Raw genomic sequence first — 23,363 nt, 5'->3', positions numbered from 1 at the left:
TGGTCTCTTGGGCCAGCAGCATGGGGCCGTATTTATCAAAAAAACCTCTGGAAGGGCAGAGTGGCTCATTCACTCCAGGTCTTTCTTCCTTTGACAGGAGTCCTCCCTCTTAAACTTAATAACCTACAGGGCTCAGTCAATCCATCCAGCAAAGGATGGCTGGATTCACAACCTGCAGTTACTGATGGAGAGATTTTTCAGGTAGGCAGCCAGCCTCTGGAGGCCCACCTGACCCTGTGTCTGCACTGCAGGCAGGACACTGAGAGTTAGCACTTTCCTCTCCGATTCTTGAAAGTGACAGTTCTCACTGAGCAGGAAAGTGTTTGTCTTCCAGAGGACAGAGTCCTCTGAGGCCTCTGTGCTTACTCCCTCCTGTGGAGTGGTCATCTAGAAAGAGGCCATCTCTGAGGGCCAGGTTCTCTGCCCCTTTACCCCATTCTTGGTCTGGATGTTGCCGAGCTGGGCCCCACGCGGGGAGGATCTGGAGTCAGTCTTGCCTGACACAGAGGCGGGTGGGTCTGGGGGCTGGGTCCCCAGGGAAGCCATTGGAGGTTGGGCTACTCGGGCTGGGGGAGGGTGAGGCCGGTGGCTGGTGCACCCGCCCGGCCCCAGCAGGTGTGCTCCTCCCCCCAGGAACGAATTGCGCAGCGCTGTGCGTATCAAGGTGTTGGACGTCCTGTCTTTCGTGCTCCTCATCAACAGGCAGTTCTATGAGGTGTGTATCCGTGCTGGCGCGGGAGCCCTGGGGCAGCAGGTGCGAGGGCGACCTCCACAAGCCATGCGGGGTGATGCTCACCCGAGAGGCAGCGTGTGGCCCTTTCAGGGCACTACACGCCTCCTGGGGTTGGCCTGGGACCTGGGGTCTGCCAGCGCCTCTCTGTGGCAGGCTTTGTTTCCTCGTTCATCCCTCCCTCCCTCCCTTCCTTGGTGCCTTCTGCCAGGCCTGTGGCTGAGCGGCCAGGATGGCATAGTCCCTGCCCTCAGGAAAACAGTCTTGTGTGGGGACATTTTCTTTTTATTTTTATAATCACACTCATTCTCCGGGCTCTGGGCTGATCACCAGATGCCAGGGTGGTGGCAGCCCCTACCAACCTCTCTACTGTATTTCTTCCCCTCCAGTCCATCCTTCACTAGGTTTGCAGCCAGGGCCTGTCCTTTCAGAATCGGCAGCGGCCCCTGCCCACTGGGCTCTCTTCTCCGGGAGGTGTGCTCAGGCTCTACATCTCCCCTCGTTTCCCAGCACCTTCCTCACCGAGGCCTCACTGGAATGCCTGGTATCCCTAGGACCTGCCCACCCCTCCTACCCTCGCAGCCTTCCCTTTCCCTGCATCTCTGTCCCATGGAATTCATTCTTTTTCAGAGTCCAGCTCAGTGCTGCCTCTTTTAGGAAGCCCTCTGGGTTCTTGAGTCCCTCGTGTTGGGGTTGCTCTCGTCCTGCTCTCTGCTCCTGTAGCGCTTTGTACCTGCTTCTGTGAAAGCGCTCGTCCTGCTGCCCCATTATAGTGGGCTCTGTTATGTCGGGGACGAGGTTTCTCTATCCCCAGGGCACACACGCAGAGAGCCCTCTACATGGGATCCTTCTTAATTGTGATGTTGAATGACAGAGGGAGCGGGGACATTCACTGCTGCATCACGTCTGAGTCTGAGCCTGTGGGCCATGCCCCGGCTGGGCCAACGTGTAGTCGTCGTCATTCTCCTGAGCCAAGGGGACGCACAGAATGCCCTGGAAGAGGCCTGGGCCTCTCAGGCGCTCGCACACCCCGCTGCTGTTGTCCCAAGTCTTTAACGACGTGTTAGGTGAGTGTTGGCCGTGGCCAGTGGCTCACCTGGCTTCTCTTGTGCTTGGTGCAGGAGGAGCTGATCAACTCAGTGGTCATCTCACAGCTCTCCCACGTCCCGGAGGATAAAGACCACCAAGTCCGAAAGCTGGCCACCCAGTTGCTGGTAGATCTGGCTGAAGGCTGCCACACCCACCACTTTAATAGCCTGCTGGACATCATTGAGAAAGTGAGAGCCGCTCGAGCCTGGGGCTTGGGGCGCCTGGGCTGCCATTGGGACCCCTCTCTGTGGCAGAGCCCAGCGGACAGCAATGTTCTTTGGACCCGCTGTCTCCGTTCTCTGCAGGGAGACTGCCTGGGTCTCTCCGAGATGGGGTTCCCTCCTAACAGAGATGGGGCGGTGTTGGGAGGTCTGGCCGGGCCTGCTGCTGCTTGGTGCTGTCCTGCTGCTGTGCTGCCCAGGGGTCCTGGGACATGGCTCTGTGGCTTCGGGGAAGACTGGCTGGGGGTGGGGTTTGGGCACATTGTCCTTCTGCACAGCCAGCATCCTTTTAATTTCAAAATGCATTGCAGTTTCTGAACCATGCCTTGGATGAGGGGAGTGCATCTTTCCTCTTGAGAAATAAAGGAGAAAGTATTTTTTGGTAGAAAATATCAGATCTGATGGTTGCTGCCTCAGGGAGCCCAGAGTTGGGGATTTAAATAGAGATCTTCTCTCTGTAGGTGATTGCCCGCTCCCTGTCTCCACCCCCTGAGCTGGAGGAAAGGGATGTGGTGGTGTACTCGGCCTCCTTGGAGGATGTGAAGACTGCAGTCCTGGGACTCCTGGTCATCCTTCAGGTGGGCCTCTGCATTTCATTGGAGTGCTGCTCTTTAGGGACCCATCCCCGAGGAGACCTGGGCACTCCCTGGGGTCTCAGAGGGCAGTCCGAGTGTGATCCCAACTCCTCGTTACAGTGGGGGGACCAGGTCAGAGCCCTGACCAGGTCAGGGAAGCGTGGACAAGGCCCAGCCAGAGCCAGTCTGTGGGAAACACTCCCAAGCCAGTGCCAGAACCACCCCCTCAGGTCTCCCCACAGCCAATGAGGTTGGAAGGGCTGGTGTCCGTTCTGTCCACATGGTTGTTTGGTCTTTTTTTAATAGCTTTTTTGAGATGTAACTTACATATCATACAATTCATCTGTTTAGAGTGTATGATTCAGTGGTTTTTGTTGTATTCATGGAGTTGTGCAGCCATCATTAGAGACATTTACCCCAAAGCAGCTCCATACCCATTAGCGGTCACTCATTCTCCCCTCAGCACCTGCAGCCCTTGGCAATCACTAATTCACTTTCTGTCTCTGTGAATTTGCTTATTTTGGGCATTTCATAGACATGGATTCACACAATATGTAACCTCCTCTGTCTGGCATCTTTCATTGAGCATAATGTCTTCAGGGTTCATCCATGTTGTAGCGTGTGTCGGTACTTCATTTCTTTATATGGATGAGTAATAGTTTATTGTACGGATAGACTATATTTTGCTTATCTATTCATCAGTTGATGGACACTTGGGTCACTTCCACTTTTTGGCTGTTGTGAATCGTGCTACAGTGAACACTCACAAGTTTCTATGTGGACACGTGTTTCATTTCTCTAGGGGATCCACCTAGGAGTGGAATTGCTGAGTCAGCCGGTAACTCTGCTTAATGGTTTGAGGAACAGCCAGGCTGTTTTCCACAGGGCCTGCTCCATTTTACATTCCCAGCATCAGTGGATGAGGCTTCCATTCTCTCCACATCCTCACTCACACTCCTTATTTTCTGGTTTTTGGATTATCACCATCCTAATGGGTATGAAATGAAATCTTACTGTGGTTTTGATGCGCGTTTTTCTAATGACGTTGAGCATCTTTCCATGTGCTGACGGGTTGTTTGTGTATCTTCTTTGGAGAAATGTCTGTTCAGATCCTTTGCCCATTTTTTTTTTTTTTTTTTTTTTTTTTTGCGGTACGCGGGCCTCTCACTGTTGTGGCCTCTCCTGTTGTGGAGCACAGGCTCCGGATGCGCAGGCTCAGCGGCCATGGCTCACGGGCCCAGCCGCTCCGCGGCACGTGGGATCTTCCCGGACCGGGGCACGAACCCGTGTCCCCTGCATCGGCAGGCAGACTCTCAACCACTGCGCCACCAGGGAAGCCCTCTTTACCCATTTTTAAACTGGGTTATTTGTCTTTCTCGAGTTGTAAGGGTTCTTTCCATACCCTGGATACAAGTCCTTCATCAGTCAGACAATTTGCACACATCCTCTGTTCCCAGTCATTCTCGCCACGTCTTGCTCACTCTCCTGCGTGGTGGCTGTCCTCACATGCTCCCAGGCACCACCTGGCTCTTGAGGCTTGATGGAGCTGTGGACTTGTCCCTTTACGTCCCCAGCAGGGCAGCAGTCAGGCTCTTCCACTGGCTACCGCCCTCGATCACTGACTTGCAAAGCATTGTGGTGTTATCTATATTTAAGGTCACCTGCCAGTATCAGTATTGTGTAAAATGTAATATTTGAATCAACTGGTTCATAAACTATTTCGTAAAATGTTGATGGTAGAACAGTTTCTGTCATGTTTATACGTGATAGACTTTTATTATCTGGTGTGGAAGTTTAAAATTTGATAAAAAGTGGACGTGGTGTCTTGTCCATAGCAGCCCCGTGCTGCCTGTGCCCTGACTTGAGGGGTTGTGGGGGGCCCTGTGGCCTGGATGAACCCAGAAGCCTATACGGAGAATGAAAAAGAGATGGTCTGTTGCCCTCACTTGGAAATCGAGCCCTGGTGACCCGGGGCCACAGAATTGAGCTGTTTCCTACTTGAGCAAAGTCCTGGGCCAGCCTGTTTTCATTTTTTGTAATTAAAAAGTAATATATATGTCTAGTTAAAACACGCGAACAGCATAAACATAGCAAAAAGTTCAGTTCCCTCCTTTCTTCCCACCAAAATGGGCAAGCAGAGCAGTGGCTGCCCAAGTCCATGGGTGTCCTTCCTGAGATGCTTGTGCTTTGTCAAGTGTGGTGTCCAACTCCCTCCCCTCTCCCTTGTGTGTGTGTTTTGTTTTTTTGTGGAAGGCAGGGATAATGCTTTTATGTTGTTTTTTTAAAATTATTTTATTTTGGGGGGCTGCGTCAGCTCTTTGTTGCAGCGCGCATGCTTCTCTCTAGTTGCGGCGCGTGGGCGTCTCTCTAGTTGTGGTGCGTGGGTTCCAGAGTGCGTGGGCTCTGTAGTTTGCAGCACACAGGCTCTCTGGTTGAGGCGCACAAGCTCAGTTGTTGTGGCCCATGGGCTTAGCTGCCCCACAGCATGTGGGATCTTAGTTTCCTGAGCAGGGATTGAACCCACGTGCCCTGCATTTACCACTGGACCACCAGGGAAGTCCCTATATTGTTTTTGAACCAAAGAGACACCACTCTGTTAATCATTTTTTTTTAAAAAAGAATATCAGTAAAAAAATAAGTAAAATAAAATTCAAAATAAATAAGTAAATAAAAGAACATCAGTGATACGTTTTTGAAGCACTGCTCTCCTCCAAGGCTCAGAGTACCACAAAGGGGACCCTTGGCTGTAGCTGGGTCCCTTGGGTCCCTCCTGCCCCAGCACCACCCCATAACCCCTGCCCCCAGAACCAGGTTGCTGGCAGCACCGTGAACTCTCACACCTGGCCTCCCGTAGCCTGGCTTGTCAGGGAGGTGCACTTGACCTTGCAGAGGTGGGGGAGACGGGTTCACCGTGGGGTTAATAACAGCCCCAGCAGCTAGGGGAATTATCCCCTTTATAACCCCTCACGAAGCACACCTCCTGCCTTACTCTGCCCCTGGTTTCTCCCGCTTTGCCTTGTGGCGTTGAGAAGGTGCTCTGTTGGTGCACGTGGATCTTGTCATGCGTTGCTGTGTTGTGTGCCATTGGGCAGGTTTCTCTGATTCATTAACCGATTCCCTGTTGATAACACAGATACGTGGCTGTTTCTGGTTTTTTGCCCTCACCAAGGGTGGGCGCATGTGGGCGTACCCGTGGGATGAAGCCCTGAAGCGGAGTTGGTGGCTTGAAGTGTTTGTACATTTTAAAGAATGGTGGGTGCGGCCAGTTACCTCCAAAGTGCTTGCCTGGCCTCTCCCCCCGGGCATCAAGGTGCTGACTCCCTGGCTGCAGTTTGGCCTCCTGCCCTTGCAGTGACCAGCACGCTCTTTCTGCAGACCAAGCTGTACGCCCTGCCTGCCAGCCACGCCACACGTGTGTATGAAACGCTTGTCAGCCATATCCAGCTCCACTACAAGCACACCTACACCCTGCCCATTGCCAGCAGCATCCGGCTGCAGGTATGTTCCCTGGGGCACCCAGCAGCTGCATCCGGCCTGGTGAATGCAGTGGCTGCAGACTGGAGAGGTGGCGGGGGGCCCGGGAGGGATCTTCAGCAGACTGTTCCCTCCTTAGCACCAGCTGTGGCTGCGTCCTCCCCAGGACCTGCTGCTTTTTCCTTTGCCTGTGGTCTGCATGCCTCTCAGTCACATGGCAGCCTGAGATGGGGGCAGAGAAAGGGAATTGCTCTGGAGCCCCAGACCCCTGGTGCCGCAGAGTCTGTTAGTGACTGGCAGCGGGGGTGCAGGGCAGGGCATACTGGTATGAGCTCCCACCATGGGAACTGGCACCAGGATGAGCAGAGGGCGCTGGGATGGAAGCCCCGGTCCCTTTCAGAGCGTCTGCCCAATGGGGCAGCCCCCTGTCATTTGGGGACCCCAGTTAAATGACCCACCAATAGCTGGGGGAAGCGACAGTGTCCTGAGCAGAGCTCTGCTGTGTATACCGGGGCCGTGCGATGATGCCTGGGCAGGTGCAATATGTCCACTCCCGCTGTTGCCCCGGGTGTGGGAGGCTGCCATGTCGCCCAGCTTTTGTGGGAATGTCACAGCCTCCATGGGCTCTGAGGGAGGAGGCCGTGAGTGCCCACGCCTCTCCGCCAGCACCACCGTCTGCGATGAAGTCAGGACGTGGTTGCTGTTAGCGCGGCAGCCTTTCCCGAGAGCTGCGCTGGTCTGCGTGGCCGGGTGGCGGCTTTCTCTCTGTTGGACCATGCCTCCTGCTCTCCGCAGGCTTTCGACTTCCTCCTGCAGCTGCGGGCTGACTCGCTGCACCGCCTGGGCCTGCCCAGCAAGGACGGGCTTGTGAGGTTCAGCCCCTACTGCGTCTGTGACTACATGTACGGTCCTGGGTCCTGGGGCGGGTGGTGGGTGGGGAGCTCGCTGCCCTCCGCCCTGGGGTGGTCCTGTGTCTGAGGGAAGGTCCCAGAGGCATCCTGAGCACAGCCCTGGGTTGGGGCTTGGGGCCTGCATCTGTCCTTAGCCTTGTGGAGCGGGAGCTCTGGCCTCAGTGCTTCTCCCACTTGCTTCCACAGGGAGCCGGAGAGGGGCTCTGAGAAGAAGGCTGGTGGCCCGCTGTCACCTCCCACTGGGCCCCCTGGCCCGGCACCTGCAGGCCCCGCCGTGCGGCTCGGCTCGCTGCCCTACTCCCTGCTCTTCCGTGTCCTGCTGCAGTGTTTGAAGCAGGTGAGATGGTCAGACCCTCCGGCTGCATTAGGTCAGACCAAGCAGTGACTGGTGCTGCCCGGGGGCCACCGTTCTTCTCCCGCATTGACAACCTTGGGAGGTTTGCTGCCTGTTTCTTGGTTGTCTGCCTCGAGGCCTCACAGTGGTTCCGTAGCCATGTGTTGAGCGCCTGCTGTGTGTGGTGCATCACCAGAAGCTGGGTGCAGAGCCGAGGAGACATTCCTTCCTCCAGGAGGTGGTTTTGGTACAAGAGTGAGGTGTATTGACAAATAACTGGATTGTAGGATGGGGTGTGCCTTGGGAGGAGGCACCAACAGGCTGTGCGGGACTGAAGTGGGGGGTGCCGTCACATCTGGTTGGGGGCATGGGGAGGGGCAGGTGAGGGCAGTCTTGAAAGAGGGGGAAGATTCCAGCGGCAGGAGTAAGCAAAGCCTGGAAGTAGGGGAGGTAAATTCCCTGTGGTGGGAGGTGGAGGAGCTTGGGCCTGTTCCCCAATGGGGCAACGAGGGAGGAGGGTTGGTCAGCAGTCTGCCACAGGTGGGGCTGGGCAGCCCGGAATAGGCTGGGGGGCGCTCCTGGGGGCCACGGGTGGGGAAGCAGAGCTGGATGGAGAGGCGGTAGCAGGTTCCCCGGGGGTACCGGGGTTTGGCATTAAAGGGGTTTGTCGGAGATTTCCTGTGAGAGTCTCAAGGTCTCCGTGTCACAGTTGGGATCTGGGGAAAGGCTTTTAGGACTCCTGGCCATTGGTGTAGTTTATGGGCAGTGGTCACCCCAGTGGAGATTGGGAGGGCTCACCAGGGAAGGTCTGTGCAGGCCACAACCCTGTCCTCGATGCTGTGGTTCTGGGCCAGCTTTGGTCCTGTGGCAGGTATGTGGGCTCATGGATCGTTGAGGAATACTTGCTTCTCTTTAAGCTAGTACAGTAGCTTCTTTCCAGATCCATCTTCATTGTGCTCTGGGCCGGGCATCGTCAGAGCCCCTTGGGTCCAGTGCCCTTGGTAGGCCGTCCTCAGATCACCATTGCGAAGGTGGGGAAGATGGAGCCAGCGTGCAGAAGTTCCAGGTCCTGCTGAGAGGAGAGGGGTGGTGCTGCACTGGGCCTCCTGCCCTGCCTGGCGTTTGGAGGCAGCAGCCGCCGTCCAGGGCTGACTTTTTTCTGAGTAGCGTCTGCTCCCCGAGCTGCAGGGACTGAGGGCCCAGGCTTGTGTGGAGAACAGGAGAGCAGGTCTGAGGCCTCGCTGCTGTCCAGATCAAGCTTCTAACCCTGAGACCCCGTCTTCCCTGTTCCTGCAGGAGACTGACTGGAAGGTGCTGAAGCTGGTGCTCAGCAAGCTGCCCGAGTCTCTGCGCTACAAGGTCCTCATCTTCACCTCCCCGTGTAGTGTTGACCAGCTATCTGCCGCCCTCTGCTCCATGGTGCGCCTTCCGCTTCGGGCCTTTCCTGCGTCGTGCACAGTGGGTCCGTGGGGTGGGGCCACAGCATAGTTCCTCAGTTCTGAAAGACTGAGGCTTGGGAGGCAAACTTGTTTCCCTCAGAGGCTCGGACCCCGGCTGGAGTGCAGATGGTGCCTCTGGGAGCCTGTCCTCCCATCCTAACTCTTGGGCAGAGGATTGGGGGCCTCAGTGAAGGGCTCGAGTGTGCAGGACTGAGCAGGGTCTTAACTCCTTCCCCTCTCCTCCTCCCCGGGGTCTGTTTCCCTGGTGGATCAGTGGGCAGCCTCCCACTTCTCTGAGAAGGCAGACTGCTGGCTAGAACAGGAAGTAGGAAGGTCCTCGGGCTTTGACCCCTTCTCCCACTGGGCCTACATTCTCAGGGGCCACCCCGTGCCCCCTGGCCACCCAGCTTGACCCAGCTGCCGGGCAGGGCTTCACATCTGGCCCTTGGCTGTTAGCTTTCAGGTCCCAAGACCCTCGAGCGGCTCCGAAGCACCCCAGAAGGGTTCTCCAGAACCGACCTGCATCTCGCTGTGGTTCCCGTGCTGACAGCGTTAATTTCTTATCATAACTACTTGGACAAAACCAGACAGGTACCAGATGGGAGCGGGTTGGTTGAGCTTTGAAGGCCTGGTCCCCAGGATGCTTGCTTCAGCCAAAGCGGCCCAGCGTTTTCCTCCTAACAGGTGGCTATTGGGCCAGGGCGAGGGCATCTGGCTCTGCTTCCCTATGTGGCCAGTGCACCCCTGCCAGCTGGCCCAGCCTGGAACCGCGGACGTTTGAACTCACTGGTGCTCCTGAGTTGTCTCAGGGAGGAGTGGGCTTAATGAAATGCTTGAATATCCCCCCTCCACACATATGCAGTGCCATTTTCTTTCTAAGGAGCTTTGCCTGGCTTGTCCTTGCTACAGTGTTAGGATAGGTGCTGAGACGCTTGGCGGCGCCGAGCCTGTTTTGAGAGGCATAGCAGCCGGGCAGAGGGCACCCCCTCCGCCTACCTCCAACTCTGTCATCAGGTGCAAAAAGCACACGCAGTAATGCCTGTTTTCTTAATTCTGCACTGCTGGGTGGGAGGCCTGCAATGAGCCATCACCTTTACTTTCTCTTTAAATTCCTGATACTTTTGTCACTCTGCCCTCATCAATCAGGGAACAGAAGTCTTAGGGAGCTCAGGTAGCCCACTCAAGGCCACAGCAAGGCGAGAGGCCTAAACTCAGACTCAGTCCTGTTTGGGTGGTGAGCCCATGCTCTTGATCAAAGTGCTGTTGGAAACTCACACTCGACTTGGCATCCCCCACCTCACTGTCCACCCCAACTCCTGGGGTGATTGTGAGCTCCAGCTCCTCCTGTGTGGCCTGGCCTGGTTCTCACTGGGGTTCCCTGAGAACCCTCAAGGCCCAAAGTGTTTCTGAGGGGTAGGGCTGGCTGCAGGAAATCACAATCATCCACAGGGCCTTAAGCTACCAGGTGGTTTGCCCGAGGCTGTGGCCTGAGATGGCACTTGTCTCCTGCTGGGCACAGCTGAGCCATCTTCATGGGGGACTCTGTCCAGGGTTGGTGTGGGCCCGGCGGCCATGCTGTGTTAGGCAGATCCTCCCCTTGCCAAAAGGCCAATCAGTTGGGGATTCCAGAACCAAGGGGGTGATGAGCCTAGCATGTCATGGCTCCAGGGTGGGCTGGGGACCTGGGACCCCACCTTTGTGGGGGTGTGGGGAGGTGTCAGGAAGACCTTGACCAAACCAGCTTTGCTGTCCCCTTGGCTCAGGTGGGGTCAGCTGCTGGTGGCTCTGCCGCTTAGGCACCTGAGACCTGGGATAAGGCACTTGGCCTTTCTGAGTCTTCGTCTTCTCCTGTATAGAACATTCTGGAGTGGGAGAGGGGAGACCAGGCCCTGGCTCACCAGAACGGCTCTCTATGGGCAGGGACGGGGCACATAGGGCCAGCCTGTGGTGGGCCTGGTCTGAGGCATCCGTGTTGTCCCACAGCGGGAGATGGTGTACTGTCTGGAGCAAGGCCTCATCTACCGCTGCGCCAGCCAGTGTGTGGTGGCCCTGGCCATCTGCAGCGTGGAGATGCCTGACATCATCATCAAGGCGCTGCCTGTCCTGGTCGTGAAGCTCACGCACATCTCAGCCACGGCCAGCATGGCCATTCCACTCCTCGAGTTCCTGTCGAGTAAGCATCTGTGGCTTCGCACGTGTGTATCTGGGTGTGTGTGAGTGAGGTGGACCTTGAGTTTAGGGCTGTGCCTTGCCTGAAGTAACTTGTGCTGCCTTCTCAGACCTCACCTTGGCTGCCTGTAGGCACGCTGTGCTCCGTGGGCCACCCTTTGCTGCCTCAGGGCCTTTGTACCTTCTGCCCCTGTGCTTTGAACGCTTTCCTTCTTGGCCTTCGAGTGGCTGGCTTCTTTCCTCCCCTCAGTGTCAGTTTAAATGGCACAGAGCCTTCTGTTGCCTGACCTTGGTCCCTACTCGGCCTGGCTCTTAGAGCCTCCTCTCTGTCCCCACTCAGCACACATTACAACTTGGAGGGGCTCTACTCACCCCTCAGGTTGTGACGTCCAGGAGCTCGAGGTGCCCCACTCGCCCCTTCCCAGTACCTCATGCATGTCTGGCCCTCAGCAGGCCCTCAGTCACGTGGACAACAGGAGCAGGGCAGGGCTTTGTTTCTGTAAAGGGCCACGTGTGATATGCCTTGGCTGCCTGTTCTTTTTGCTTACAACTTTTTGAAAAGGTAGAAATCATTCTTAGCTCACAGGTCATAAAGTGAGGCCACTGGCTGGATTGAGCCTGGGGACCATAGTTTGCCAGCCCTTGGAGTAGAGAGCCGAGGCCCAGGGGCAGGGGAAGGTCCTGTTTGGGTGGGTTGTGACCTTCACTGCTTTGCCGCCTTCTTGGGTCGGAGTAGCTGCACTGGCTTTTTAGACACAGAGCACAAGACTCTAGCAACCCCTGCCCTGCTGTGGCCGTGGGCCCGTCTTTGCCAGGCCCGTCTGGGCTCCCTCACTGGCTGTCTCTTGGTGTTGCAGCTCTGGCCAGGCTACCTCAGCTCTACAGGAACTTTGCAGCAGAGCAGTACGCCAGTGTGTTTGCTATCTCCCTGCCGTATACCAACCCCTCCAAGTAAGTGCTGCCGTGTATCCCTGTGAGACCCTACCCCTCCTGGTTGTGGCCCAGGCCAGCTGGAGGCCTCTGCTTGCTGGAGGCCAGGCCTCTCGGAGTAAAAAGCCACACAGGCTCCCTGTGGCCATAGCACCTCTGATCTGCACCCCCAGCTCCTGGCTCATTTCCCTCGGGTGCCACGCTGGACCTCCAGCACTTCTCTTTTCTTCTTGTCGCAGGTTCAATCAGTACATTGTGTGCCTGGCCCATCACGTCATAGCCATGTGGTTCATTAGGTGCCGCCTGCCCTTCCGGAAAGATTTTGTTCCTTATATCACTAAGGTAAGCCAGCGGAGGCTGCGTCCCTTGTTAGGGCCGGGACCTGCTTTGCCGCTGGCTCACCATGGCTGGATCAGGGTGATGGGCAGGGGAGAGAGAGGTAGGGCGCCACTGGGACACAATTCTGCCACCCTTGTCCTGGGCCTGTAGCTCATCCCAGGCTCACAGTGCACCTGGGCTGGCAGGTGTGGAGGGAAGAAGCCTGTGGGTGCCTGGAGGGCCCAGTACCTTCTGGCCTGCGGCTCAGGTCTGCTCCACTCTGCCAGGGTCTGCGCTCCAACGTTCTCCTGTCTTTTGATGACACCCCCGAAAAGGACAGCTTTCGAGCACGGAGCACCAGTCTCAACGAGAGGCCCAAGAGGTGCGGGGCCTGTGTGGGCGGGCCTGGTGTCAGTGGGGCAGGGCAGGCCCGCAAGCTGTGGCCTGTGGCCAGCATGGTGCGTACAGGCTGGGGCTGAGGGCATGCCCTGCGCAGACCGTGCTGGGCTCCAAGGTGCCCTGGGGTTGTGAAGCAGGGCGGGGCCTGAGAAGGCTGCGAACGCCCCACACGTGGCTGGAGAGGCCAGCGCTGCTCCTCAGCATGCCGGTTGCTGTGGCGGTGTTGTGGAGCCTGCGTGCTGGGTTGTGGCCAATCCTGCCTGGGTGACAGGCGAGTACAGATTTGCTGAGTTGGAGACTGAGGTGCTAGTTCTAGGGCGTCAGGTTTTGGGACTGACTCCGCTGAACAAGCCCAGGGTTGCATCAGGGCAGGTGACTCCTGAGAAGCCAAACACCTGGCCTGGATGGGAGGATCCAGGGTCCACAGATGCCCAGCCTTGGGCCAGGGTGGCTTGTCCCCCGAGCTCTTGCCCAGCCCATTGCTAATGGGGGACATGCTCTTCTTCATCACAGCCGCTTTCGCCAAATCTGAGAAGAGCCGTGCTAGGCCTTGTGGTTTCGTTTGCATTTCATTTGAACGGCTGCCCCCCTTCCTGTCCCCCACCTTCCTGTCCAAGCTTTTTTGGCTCTCCCTAGGTGGGAATACGGCATTTTCCAGAATGACCACGTCAGTGTGACCTAAGTCAGGAGCTGTTCTCTCAAGGTCCTGGTGGCTGGGGGCCAGGGCCTTGAGCTAAGAACTGACCTCTTTTTGAGCTATGACCTTCGGGTCCTCAGCACCTGGTCCCGAGCGGGTGGGCGGGACGCCTGGTCAGCACAGCCTGGAACCTGCCGTGCGATGCGGTCCACACACATTTAGTTTGCACTAATGTTCTTTGTTTTGGTATCATGCGTGAAACCTTACTTTTTCTGTCATGTTTACAAGATGTATTTTCATGCATTTTTGTTTTCTGTTTCTTCCCCCTGCTAACTGGCCTCTGGCATGGTTTTTTGTTCATCTCACCCGTGGGCTCTCCATCCTGACCCTGTGGCCTGTGACCTTTCCTCCTCATCCCTCCAATGGCTTGTTTTCCCCTCCCGGGAGCTGGGCTCTCTGGGGCTTGGGCCTTCCTTCCTCACCTGGTAGTTTGAGGATAGCCAGACCCCCAAAACAAGGCTTGAATAACTCTCCACCCGTGAAAGAATTCAAGGAGAGCTCTGCAGCCGATGCCTTCCGGTGCCGCAGCATCAGTGTGTCTGAACATGTGGTCCGCAGGTAGTGGGCTTTGTTGGGTGGGGGGCTCAGACCCTGGAGCTTGGCCCGTGAAGTGGCGCTGCCAGGCGGGAGCACCCGGGTGGCGGTGCATGGGGCTGCTTGCATGACCTCATCTCCTGCCCACGCCCTCCCTGGCCAGAGCTGGAGGAGAGCCCAAGTGGCAGCCCTCAGGCCGCAGGGGCCCGTCCTGCCAAGCCCTGCCCTTGGGCCCGGGGAGCCTGGTGGAGAGGGGTGGAAAGGTTGCATTCTGTCACCAAGGCTCGTATGGGTGCGGGCTGGCTGCACAGCATACTCAGAGGCCGGCCTGGGAGCCTAAAGCAGGGTGACCACCATGAGATAGAGGGTGTCCAGTGGCAGCGCCCACAGGCCTGTCCCTGGTGGTCAGGGGCCTTTGCAAATGAAAGCAGTGCCCATGCAGGTCAGGTGGGGACACACTCTCCAGGGTTTGGCTTTTCTTTCATATTCTCTTTAGTGGACTTTCTTCTTGAGCTTTTTTTCTAGAAAAGGTCTGTTTTCTGTTGTAGCTGAGAGGGAATGGGGGCTTTTGTGTAGGTCAGGGGGCTGGGGGCCAGCCTGCGAGAGGCCGGGCAGGGGAGGCCTGGCCTCTCCAGGGGTGCAGTCTCATCACTTCTCCTTGCTATGTCCGGGTGCAGGTGTGGGCTCTGGCGGGGGGAGGGTTATTGCTTCGTGCCGACAGGCCAGGCTGCACTGTCTCCTCACCTGGAAGCTCCTTCAGGCCTCAGTGTCCCACACCTTGGAGACCCACCCGCTTGCTGACGCCTGACTGGGGCTCCAGCCTCAGGCTGGCTTCCACCAAGTGGGGTTTGACTTGGTGGGGAGCTGGGGTTGGGGAGTGGTCAGTGAGGCTCTCCTTTCAGCTCTTTTCCAACAAATTCTTTATCATGAGCAAAACTCGGCAAAGGGAGTATGAAATTTGTACAGAGTGAAACCTGCACAAGCCCCTTCTCCTGGTCACTGGGGCAGGGCCAGGGCGGCCCAAGTGTGTGGGTGAAGAGCCTCACACAAAGCCCAGACCCTTCCTGTCCTCCATGGGAGGTGGCCCTGTGGGCAGAATGCAATCTTTGTCTGTGTGTCCTGTGGTCTCCGTGTCTCTGCATGACTACACTGTTCTGCCACAAAGCCATCACCTGACTCTTCTGTGCTTCGGTGAGGGGACAGCCTGTCTCTCCCCATCTCCTAAGCCTCTGCTCCGATGAGCGGGCCTGGGTCTCTCCCATGAGCCCCTGTCTGCCCACCCCCTGGGATGATGTGTCCACTCGGTTTGCCAAGCTGTGGCTCGACTGGCCACACGCCCTGGCGGGTCTTTCTGAGTGCAGCCCTCTCAGCACCTGCATGCCTTGAGCTTTGGCCCCGGTGGTAGATGGCTCGGCCCCCACCTGGCACCCTGACCTCGCCGTGACTCCTCCCTCCAGCAGGATCCAGACATCTCTCACGAGCGCCAGCTTGGGGTCTGCAGATGAGAACTCAATGGCCCAGGCTGACGACAACTTGAAAACTCTCCACCTGGAGCTCACAGAGACGTGTCTGGACATGATGGCCAGATACGTGTTCTCCAACTTCACGGCGGTCCCCAAGAGGTGCAAGTCGGGCTCCAGGACTGGGGCAGGGCCGGAGGGCAGGGCCTAGCTTTTCTTCTATGACTGCACTTGGTCAAAGGGGCAGCAGGAGAGGCACATGGGACTCCTTCCTGCGAGTGAGGTATTGACCAACACTCCTATGCTTTCAGGTCCCCCGTGGGAGAGTTCCTCCTGGCAGGTGGCAGGACCAAAACCTGGCTGGTTGGGAACAAGCTTGTCACCGTGACAACGAGCGTGGGGACTGGGACCCGGTCTCTGCTGGGCCTGGACTCAGGAGAGCTGCAGGGGGGCCCAGAGTTGAGGTGACCACCTTTCTGCCCCTGCCTGCCTGGCCTTGATGGTGGCTGTCCTGAGCCCAGGCCTGCATGAGACAGTGTCATGCTGGCCTGGAGCCCCTGGAATACCTTGGTTACGCTCTGTGGTGACCCTTCTGTCCTCAGCTCTGACCCCAGTGTGCACGTGAGACAGACAAAGGAGGCACCAGCCAAGCTGGAGTCCCAGGCTGGGCAACAGGTGTGCCGTGGAGCCCGGGACCGGGTCCGCTCCATGTCTGGTGAGCCTCTGCCCACCCTGCCCCCTCCTGGGTGCCTCTGCGAGTCCCTGTGCTCAAGAAGGTCCTGGGAGCTGAGGATCAAGGTGGCTGGCTTTATTTAGGCCTGCTCCAATTTCTGAATAACTAGAGTGCTGTCTGTGAGCCCTTGTCACGGGGTTGGGGCGTGGGGGGGACATGACCTTATGTGCAGCTGTGGCACGAGGCCTACTTGCTGCTGGGGGCCTGTTCTCGTGGTCAGTGTTTCTTATGAGCCCTCAGCAGTCCTGGCCCTCAGCCCAGCTCACCCCTTGAGCTTTTTACTCTGCTGTAGCTGAAATGAGCCATGGTCTGACTATGGGACAGGTGATGGGGGCCCTTCCTGCTGCCCTGGGTCCACCAGGGCCGACACTGACACTGGAAGAGGGCCATGCCTGGGGATGGCCGAGCTGCCTCTGGACACTAGCTCAGGGCTTGGCCAGCCCAGGCCCCAGGTGGAGCAGCCAGGCCTTGCTAGTGGCTTTTCCACTGGGTGGTGGTGGTCACCAGCCCTCCTGCTCTCCTCCTCAGGGGGCCATGGCCTTCGAGTCGGTGCCTTGGATGCTCCAGCCTCCCACTTTCCTGGCAGCCCCGCTTCCCCGGGCTCACAGACTGCTCCAGCCAGCAAGCCCGAGAAAGCCTCAGCCAGCACCCAGCTACCGGCACAGAAGGAGAAGACAAACCTGGCGGCTTACGTCCCCCTGCTGACCCAGGGCTGGGCGGAGATCTTGGTCCGGAGACCCACAGGTACCCCAGGGGTGGACCTGCGCTCAGCTGTCCTGGGCCGCTATCAGCCCATAGTGTGGGACAGTTACATAAAGACTCTGGACACACAGGAGCCAGTGGCAGGCAGACTGGGCCACGGGAGTAATTTGGAGGTGACTTTTGAGCCGAGTCCTCAGAGAGGAACAGTGAGGGGAGGTCCCATGGCTAAGTGAGGAGAGGGTCTGTCCTGGTCTGCTCAGGCTGCCATAACGAAGCACCACAGACTGGACAGCTTAAACAACAAAATTTATTTTCTCCCAGCCCTGGAACCTGGAAGTGCAAGGTTAGGTTGTCGGCAAGGCTTGTTTCTCCTATGGCCTCTCTCCTTGGCTTTTAGACGGCCGTCTCCTCACTGCATCCTCACGCGGTTGTCCCTCTGTGTCTTAATCTTGTTTTAAGGACACCAGTCAGAATGGATTAGGGTCCATCTGTGCAGTCTTATTTTACCTTAATCACTGCTTTAAAGAGCCTGTTTCCAAACGCAGTCGTTTTCTGAGGTCCCAGAGGTTAGGGCTCCAACACGTGAATTTGGGGGGACACAACTCAGTCCACGACAGGGCCATTTCAGCCAAGGCCCAGAGCCTGGGAGGAATCTCAGGTGCAGTGTGGGGCCAGTGGTGACCGAGTGGTGAGGAGAGGGGTGGGGTGCTGGCCCCATGGAGGCCTTGCGTGCTGGGCCGTGGGGCCGTGGGGGTCGGGGCAGGGAGAGGCTCCTCGTGTGTGTTAGCCTAGTCCTCCTGGTTCCTGTGAGGGAATGGCCGTGGGGGAGGCAGGAAACCAGGTGGGCTGGGAGGAGGTGGACTGAGGTCAGATGAGATGCTGGGATGTGAGGCTGCTCAGTGAGGAAGGTCAAGTCCAAGCGTGGTCCTCTGGGCCTGGAGGGGAGAGTGGACAGAGCCCAGAAGCCTCTCTAAGCCCCACCCAGAACCCCCCTTTGGGGAGGAGTCTGCTGCGCTGAGTTGCCTTGGCTGCTCCCCCTCTGGCCCTGAGCCTGGCTGAGCCTGTCCTGAGTGTGGGAACTGCCGTGGGGCAGCAGGTGCTGTGAGCTAAGGGCCCCTCGTGCTTGTCACTGAGGCTAGTGACCACTGGTGGCTGCCCTGACCTCAGGGCCGGGGCAGGGGGACTGGGGGTGGGAGCGTCAGGGCAAGGCCAGGGGCGTGCCTTGCCTGGTCTCCCCACCATTACTCCCTGGTGGAGCACAAGGCATGTTCCCTAAAGGCCGGCGTGGCTGGGGCTGCCTGGGGAGGTCCGGGAGGGGATGGCTGTTCGGATGCGCTGGGCCCAAGCCCTGAGCCCTGTGGGGTGCTGGCTGCCCCTCTGCAGGGAACACCAGCTGGCTGATGAGCCTGGAGAACCCACTCAGTCCCTTCTCCTCGGACATCAACAACACCCCTCTGCAGGAGCTGTCCAATGCCCTAATGGCTGCTGAGCGCTTCAAGGAGCGTCGCGACACGGCCCTGTACAAGTCGCTGTCGGTGCCGGCGGCCGGCTCAGCCAAGCCCCCCCCACCCCCACGCTCTAACACAGGTGAGCGCTGGCCTCTCGCCCACGTGGTGTGCCCTGTCTGATGGCAGATGCACCTGGGGTGGGGTCCTGAGCCTTGGTGCTGCCAGCCTCAGGCATTGGGAGAAGGCTGGCCATGGGGGGATGCCCATCTCCAGAGAGCGGGGACTGCTTCTGCAGGGGCGACCTTCTTCTTTGGAGGCGTGGTACCATGAATCGGTGGGCTCAAGGCCCTGCTCAGCTGGCCCTACTCATGGGGTGGACACGGGCAGGGCCAAGCGAGGCCTTGGTTCTGCACCCTCCTCGGGGTGCCTGGTGCCAAGGGTTCCAGGAGGCTGCCACACTTCTGCTTGGGTTTGGGTTTGGGTTTGGGTTTGGATGCGCCGAGCACACCTGAGCCTGCCTGCGCCTGCCTGCGCTCTCATGGCCCTGCCCAGCTGGGCCCATGCTGTCCTTCAACCCCCGGCCTTCCCTGTGGCCAGATGACACTTAGAGGCTGAGGACCTCTACTCACGAGAAGGAGGGGATGCACTCCCACCAGATGTCCTCTCAAGCAGCTTGGAGAGCTGGGACCCGTGTGTGCCACACCCGCCCCTCCAGCCGATCGCTGGCCCTCCCCTCTCTCTCCAGGCTCTGGGTCTGTGCAGGACTAGTGGTGCCTGTGTTCTCTGCTCGACCTGTACGTAGTCTCTCCTTCTGCTGACTGGCCGCTCACGGTTTCCCTTGCAGTGGCCTCTTTCTCCTCCCTGTACCAGTCCAGTTGCCAAGGAAAGCTGCATAGGAGCATTTCCTGGGCAGGTATTCGTGCGTCTCTTTAAGGAAAACGGTGTTTGCTGCAGAGCACCACTCTGCCCCCTAGATGCTGACTCATCGTCCCTCATCCGCTCACCCCTCCATGATGGCACCTCAGCCTCTCGTCGCCCTCTGGGTGCAGGGCCCTGGCTCGCATGAGGACATTGGTGCCGAATGCATTTGCTTTGCCAGCGGGAACCCCCACTGTCTCGCGCTTTCATGGCTGAGCTCTGTTCCTGAGCCAGACAGGCCCTCCTAGCCCCTTCAGGCCTGAGGAGGTGACCTCGGGCAACTGAACCCCAGAGGCCGACGGAGGATAGCTCTTGGGGTGCGAGCCTGGCTCCTGGCCTTGGCCGAGCTGCCCCTGCCCTGGCCTCTGGTGCTCTGACTGGCTTTGTGAACCCACAAATTGGGACGTGTCTACCTTTCACAGTAGGCTGGCCGAGGGCCTTGCAGACCGGCTTCTGGCCCGTGGCTCCCAGGCCCCGGCGGGGAGGGTGTGGCCTGCTCGGGGCTCCAGCCGCCCGGGCCCTACTGCATGGGCAGGAGCCAGCTAGGAGCGTGCAGAGGCAGAGGGGCTCTTATGGGCAGCTAATGGACTGCGCGTGTGTGGGGCTGCGTGCGGGCGGCGCTAACTCGGTTGCTTCTTCTCACCCCCCTCGCCCTGGCGCTGGCACAGGAAATGCGGCTTGGGGGCGTCATGCTCTCTCCTAAGTGCGCCCGGCTCGGAGTCGGCCTGGACTCGGAAGGCGAGCCTCCACTCTCCAGAATGGCTCCCGAGCCTGTGTTCCCACACAGGGACTTTCCTGCTGCAGTCTTTCGACCGGGGCCAAGCAGGGAGGAGCTCTGGCTTCTCCCCAGTTCCTGAGGGCTGGTGTAGGCATGCCCTCCTCCTGAGCCGAGGCCCCGTCTCAGGCAGGGCGGGGGAGGCGGGGCAGGCTTCCTCGTGGGAGTCCGGCCTGCCCTTGCCCACTTGCCTTGCTGAAGGAGCAGAGGTGGCTTCTGTGGACACTGGGGTGGATGGGTGGGGACTAGAGGAGCCAGATGTCCTCTCATCCTGACCCCTGGGAGTCCATGTGGGAGACACCCTGTGTCAGGGCTCATACCCAGGGTGCTCAAGAGTGCCCTCCTCCAGCTGGCTCGATGGGAGGGGGTGCCCTCTCGTGGGGGAAAAGCTGGTACCCCTGAGGCCACGTGAGCTCCTGGTGGCCGGGCTGGCACCCAGCAGCACCGTGTGTGTCTTTCCAGACTCTGCGGTAGTTCTGGAGGAGGGAAGTCCAGGCGAGGCTAGTTTGCCAGTGGAGCCCCCCGAACTGGAAGACTTTGAGGCAACCCTAGGCACAGACGGGCGCTATCGGCACGCTGAAGCTTTCAGCAGGGTGAGTGCAGCTGGGGACCAGAGCCGGCCTGAGGGTCCCTGTTGGTGCTGCCATCTGGACCTCCATGGCCAGGCAGGCCTCTAGACCTCAAGCCCAGCTACTGAGGGGAGGCGGGGTCGGGTGGGAGGCGGGGGCTGAGGCAGGGGTGGGGGCAGGTGCGGGACCTCCACCTTAAGCTTTGTGGCACATCACTGATTTGCTCTGAACTCTAGAAAGTTTTTCCACTGTTCCGCCCACCCCATCCCCTTGCCTTTTCTTATCTAAAAAAACGGCTAGATGTTCTACCAAGTCCCTGCTGTAAGACAGTGTGGGGTTTTCCAGTGGTCTACCCAGGGATATAGCTTCTCATTGCTGGTATCCTTTCGTCTGTGAGGTTCTTGTCTCCTCTGCTGAGCGTGGGGCACAGGGAGGTGCTTTCAGCGGATGGGGGGGACCATCAGTTCAGTGCTGGACAGCTCCATGGCCCTGGGCTGGAGGATGGGTGGGGCCTTGTTGCCTCCAGGTGGGGTCAGTGGTGCCTCTTTTTTTTTTTTTTAAGTATATTGAATTTTCATTGTCTTTTTTTTTTTTAATTTATTTTTGGCTGTGTTGGGTCTTCGTTGCTGTGCATGGGTTTTTCTCTAGTTGCAGTGAGCGGGGGCTACTCTTAGTCGAGGTGTGCGGGCTTCTCGATGTGGTAGCTTCTCTTGCTGTGGAGCACAGGCTCTAGGCGCGTGGGCTTCAGTAGTTGTGGCTCGCGGGCTCTAGAGCACAGGCTCAGTAGCTGTGGCGCGTGGCCTTAGTTGCTTCGCGGCATGTGGGATCTTCCCAGACCAGGGCTCGAACCTGTGTCCCCTGCATTAGCAGGAAGATTCTTAGCCACTGTGCCACTAGGGAAGTCCCCTCAGTGGTGCCTCTTGATGAAGATTTTCTTTGGATATACTCTTTGCAGTCATCTTCGACCTCCAGCCAGGAGGAGAAGTCATTCCACGCCGAGGAGTTGGCTGCTGGGGGGATCCCCATCGAGCGGGCCATCTCCTCTGAGGGCTCCCGGCCCTCTGTGGAGCTCGCCTTCCAGCCCTCGCAGCCCCTGAGCAAGTCAAGCTCATCACCTGAACTACAGACCCTGCAGGACATCCTTGGGGACCCTGGGGACAAGGCTGATGTCAGCCGGCTGAGCCCTGAGGCCAAGGCCCGGTCACAGTCAGGGATCCTGGACAGGGAAGGTGCTGCCTGGTCAGCCCCAGGCGAAGAGAGCCAGGGCCAGGGTCCCACCCAGCCTGAGGGTCCCTTGCCTTCCAGCTGTCCCCGCTCCCCCAGTGGGCTGCGGCCTCGAGGCTACACTATCTCTGATTCAGCCCCGTCACGCAGGGGCAAGAGGGTGGAGAGGGACGCCTTCAAGAGCAGAGCTGGGACCTCCAATACCGAGAAGGTGCCAGGTATCAACCCTAGGTGAGCCTCGCCCTCCTGGTGGGAGTGCCCAGATGTTCCCTGTGGGGACGTGGTGCCTGAGGGGCCCAGGACAGAGCAGGCTGGGGTACAGGTCTGCACATCCTCTGCCCCGTGGGTGGTCGGAGCCACAGGAGAGGGTAGCTCCTTGGGTGATGAGGCTCGGGCCCTGCTGCTCTCCACATGGGCTGTGACCGTATTGGCTGAGACCCTGGACCTGGGCTTGTAGCTCCAAGCCCAGCCCCTATCATCTCTCTTCCCCTGCAGCTTTGTGTTCCTACAGCTCTACCACTCACCTTTCTTCGGTGATGAGTCCAACAAGCCAATCCTTTTACCCAATGAGGTAGGCGGGCCCTCTCTCCCCTCAGGGTCCCCTTGGAGCCTGGCTGGGGGTGCACAGTGGGATGGTGCCCCAGGGCTGGGCAGTGGGGCTATAGCCCAGGCTCGTGGAGGGCTACGGCCTCAGGTCCCCATGGCAGCCTGCGGTAACCTGCCTGCGTGAGGAGAGGCCTCTCCTGGACAGGCATTGGGCTGGGGCTTGCTGGGCAGGGCTGGTGGTAGGGGACAGCCTCTGCCCTGGGCTCAGGCAGGGCTCTGTGGCTACAGTCTTTTGAGCGGTCAGTGCAGCTCCTTGACCAGATCCCATCGTATGACACACACAAGATCGCCGTCCTGTACGTGGGAGAAGGCCAGGTGAGGCTGCCAGGCTGGCAGGGGCCAGCCTGCATGCTGGGCAGAGCTGGGCGTCCACCCCACCGGGGTGGGGGGGTCTGGGCCCTTGTCCTCTGCAGAGCTTGGTCACTGCAGGGCCGCTGGAGTGTCGGGTGCCCATTGAGCTCCGTGCCAGGGATCCAGGAGTGAGAGTGATAGGTAGTGTGTGAGCACGTGGTGCATGGAGTGGCGAGGACTGAGGAGGCGGCGGAGGTGGCGGGTCCAGGGAGCCTGCGCAGGTGTGAGCGGCACGCTTTTCATGTCGCTGATCCGAGGGAGGTGACATGGAGTGCAGACGTGGAAGAAGTGAGGGAGGCGAGCGCACATGCAGGTGGGGGCGGCATAGTGCGCTCCTGGGCCAGCGCAGAGGGGAGGGGTGCCGGGCGGGGTGGGGGCGGTGGGGGCGGGAAGTAGTGGGGCTGTGGTGGGAACTCAGCACCCAGTGAGATGGGAGGGCCTCAGGTGGTTCCAAGCGAAGGGTTCAAGTTGACTCGACCTGAGTCTCAAAAGCACCCTCCGGCTGAGGCTGAGAACTGGCAGAGGTGCGGCAGTGGGTGGAGTGAGAGGCAGGTTGGGGGAGCAGGGACAGAGGGGTGCCGAGGGCTCTGGGTGTGTTCTGAAGCTGAGCTGGCCCAGTTTAGTGACAAGCTAGTTACGAGAGAGTGGGGGAGCGGGGTGACACACCTGGGCAACGACGGGAATGAAGCTGCCTCACCCTGAATGAAGCTTCTTCGCCAAGTCGGGTCGATGGCAGAAGTGGGGCTGTCTGCCCAGC

The 23,363-nt window shown here is 58.7% G+C and overlaps 1 protein-coding gene across 18 annotated transcripts in view; it reads left to right on the top strand.

Annotated features, from left to right (window-relative positions):
- The window catches only part of TSC2 (TSC complex subunit 2), a 36,521-nt gene that overhangs the window by 10,494 nt on the left and 2,664 nt on the right, over positions 1-23,363 (top strand). For 5 of the 18 annotated variants that reach the window (XM_065893003.1, XM_065893001.1, XM_065892999.1 and 2 more), the window contains 22 exons: positions 98-201; positions 634-715; positions 1,852-2,007; positions 2,502-2,618; positions 5,991-6,113; positions 6,885-6,991; positions 7,187-7,337; positions 8,631-8,753; positions 9,230-9,364; positions 10,757-10,946; positions 11,800-11,893; positions 12,112-12,214; positions 12,478-12,572; positions 15,278-15,442; positions 15,592-15,744; positions 15,883-15,995; positions 16,542-16,757; positions 18,099-18,302; positions 20,319-20,449; positions 21,381-21,880; positions 22,145-22,220; positions 22,484-22,570. In XM_065893003.1, the coding sequence (XP_065749075.1) occupies positions 98-201; positions 634-715; positions 1,852-2,007; positions 2,502-2,618; positions 5,991-6,113; positions 6,885-6,991; positions 7,187-7,337; positions 8,631-8,753; positions 9,230-9,364; positions 10,757-10,946; positions 11,800-11,893; positions 12,112-12,214; positions 12,478-12,572; positions 15,278-15,442; positions 15,592-15,744; positions 15,883-15,995; positions 16,542-16,757; positions 18,099-18,302; positions 20,319-20,449; positions 21,381-21,880; positions 22,145-22,220; positions 22,484-22,570 (3,225 nt within the window). Of the gene's footprint in view, positions 1-97; positions 202-633; positions 716-1,851; positions 2,008-2,501; positions 2,619-5,990; positions 6,114-6,884; positions 6,992-7,186; positions 7,338-8,630; positions 8,754-9,229; positions 9,365-10,756; positions 10,947-11,799; positions 11,894-12,111; positions 12,215-12,477; positions 12,573-13,715; positions 13,845-15,277; positions 15,443-15,591; positions 15,745-15,882; positions 15,996-16,541; positions 16,758-18,098; positions 18,303-19,007; positions 19,087-20,259; positions 20,450-21,380; positions 21,881-22,144; positions 22,221-22,483; positions 22,571-23,363 lie in introns of all 18 variants that reach the window. The other 13 variants (XM_065893004.1, XM_065893002.1, XM_065893000.1 and 10 more) reach the window with 8 other exon arrangements.

The sequence above is a fragment of the Phocoena phocoena genome, chromosome 15, assembly GCF_963924675.1.
Source record: "Phocoena phocoena chromosome 15, mPhoPho1.1, whole genome shotgun sequence".
Taxonomy (NCBI): domain Eukaryota; kingdom Metazoa; phylum Chordata; class Mammalia; order Artiodactyla; family Phocoenidae; genus Phocoena; species Phocoena phocoena.
This window is presented reverse-complemented; position numbering and strand designations above follow the sequence as displayed.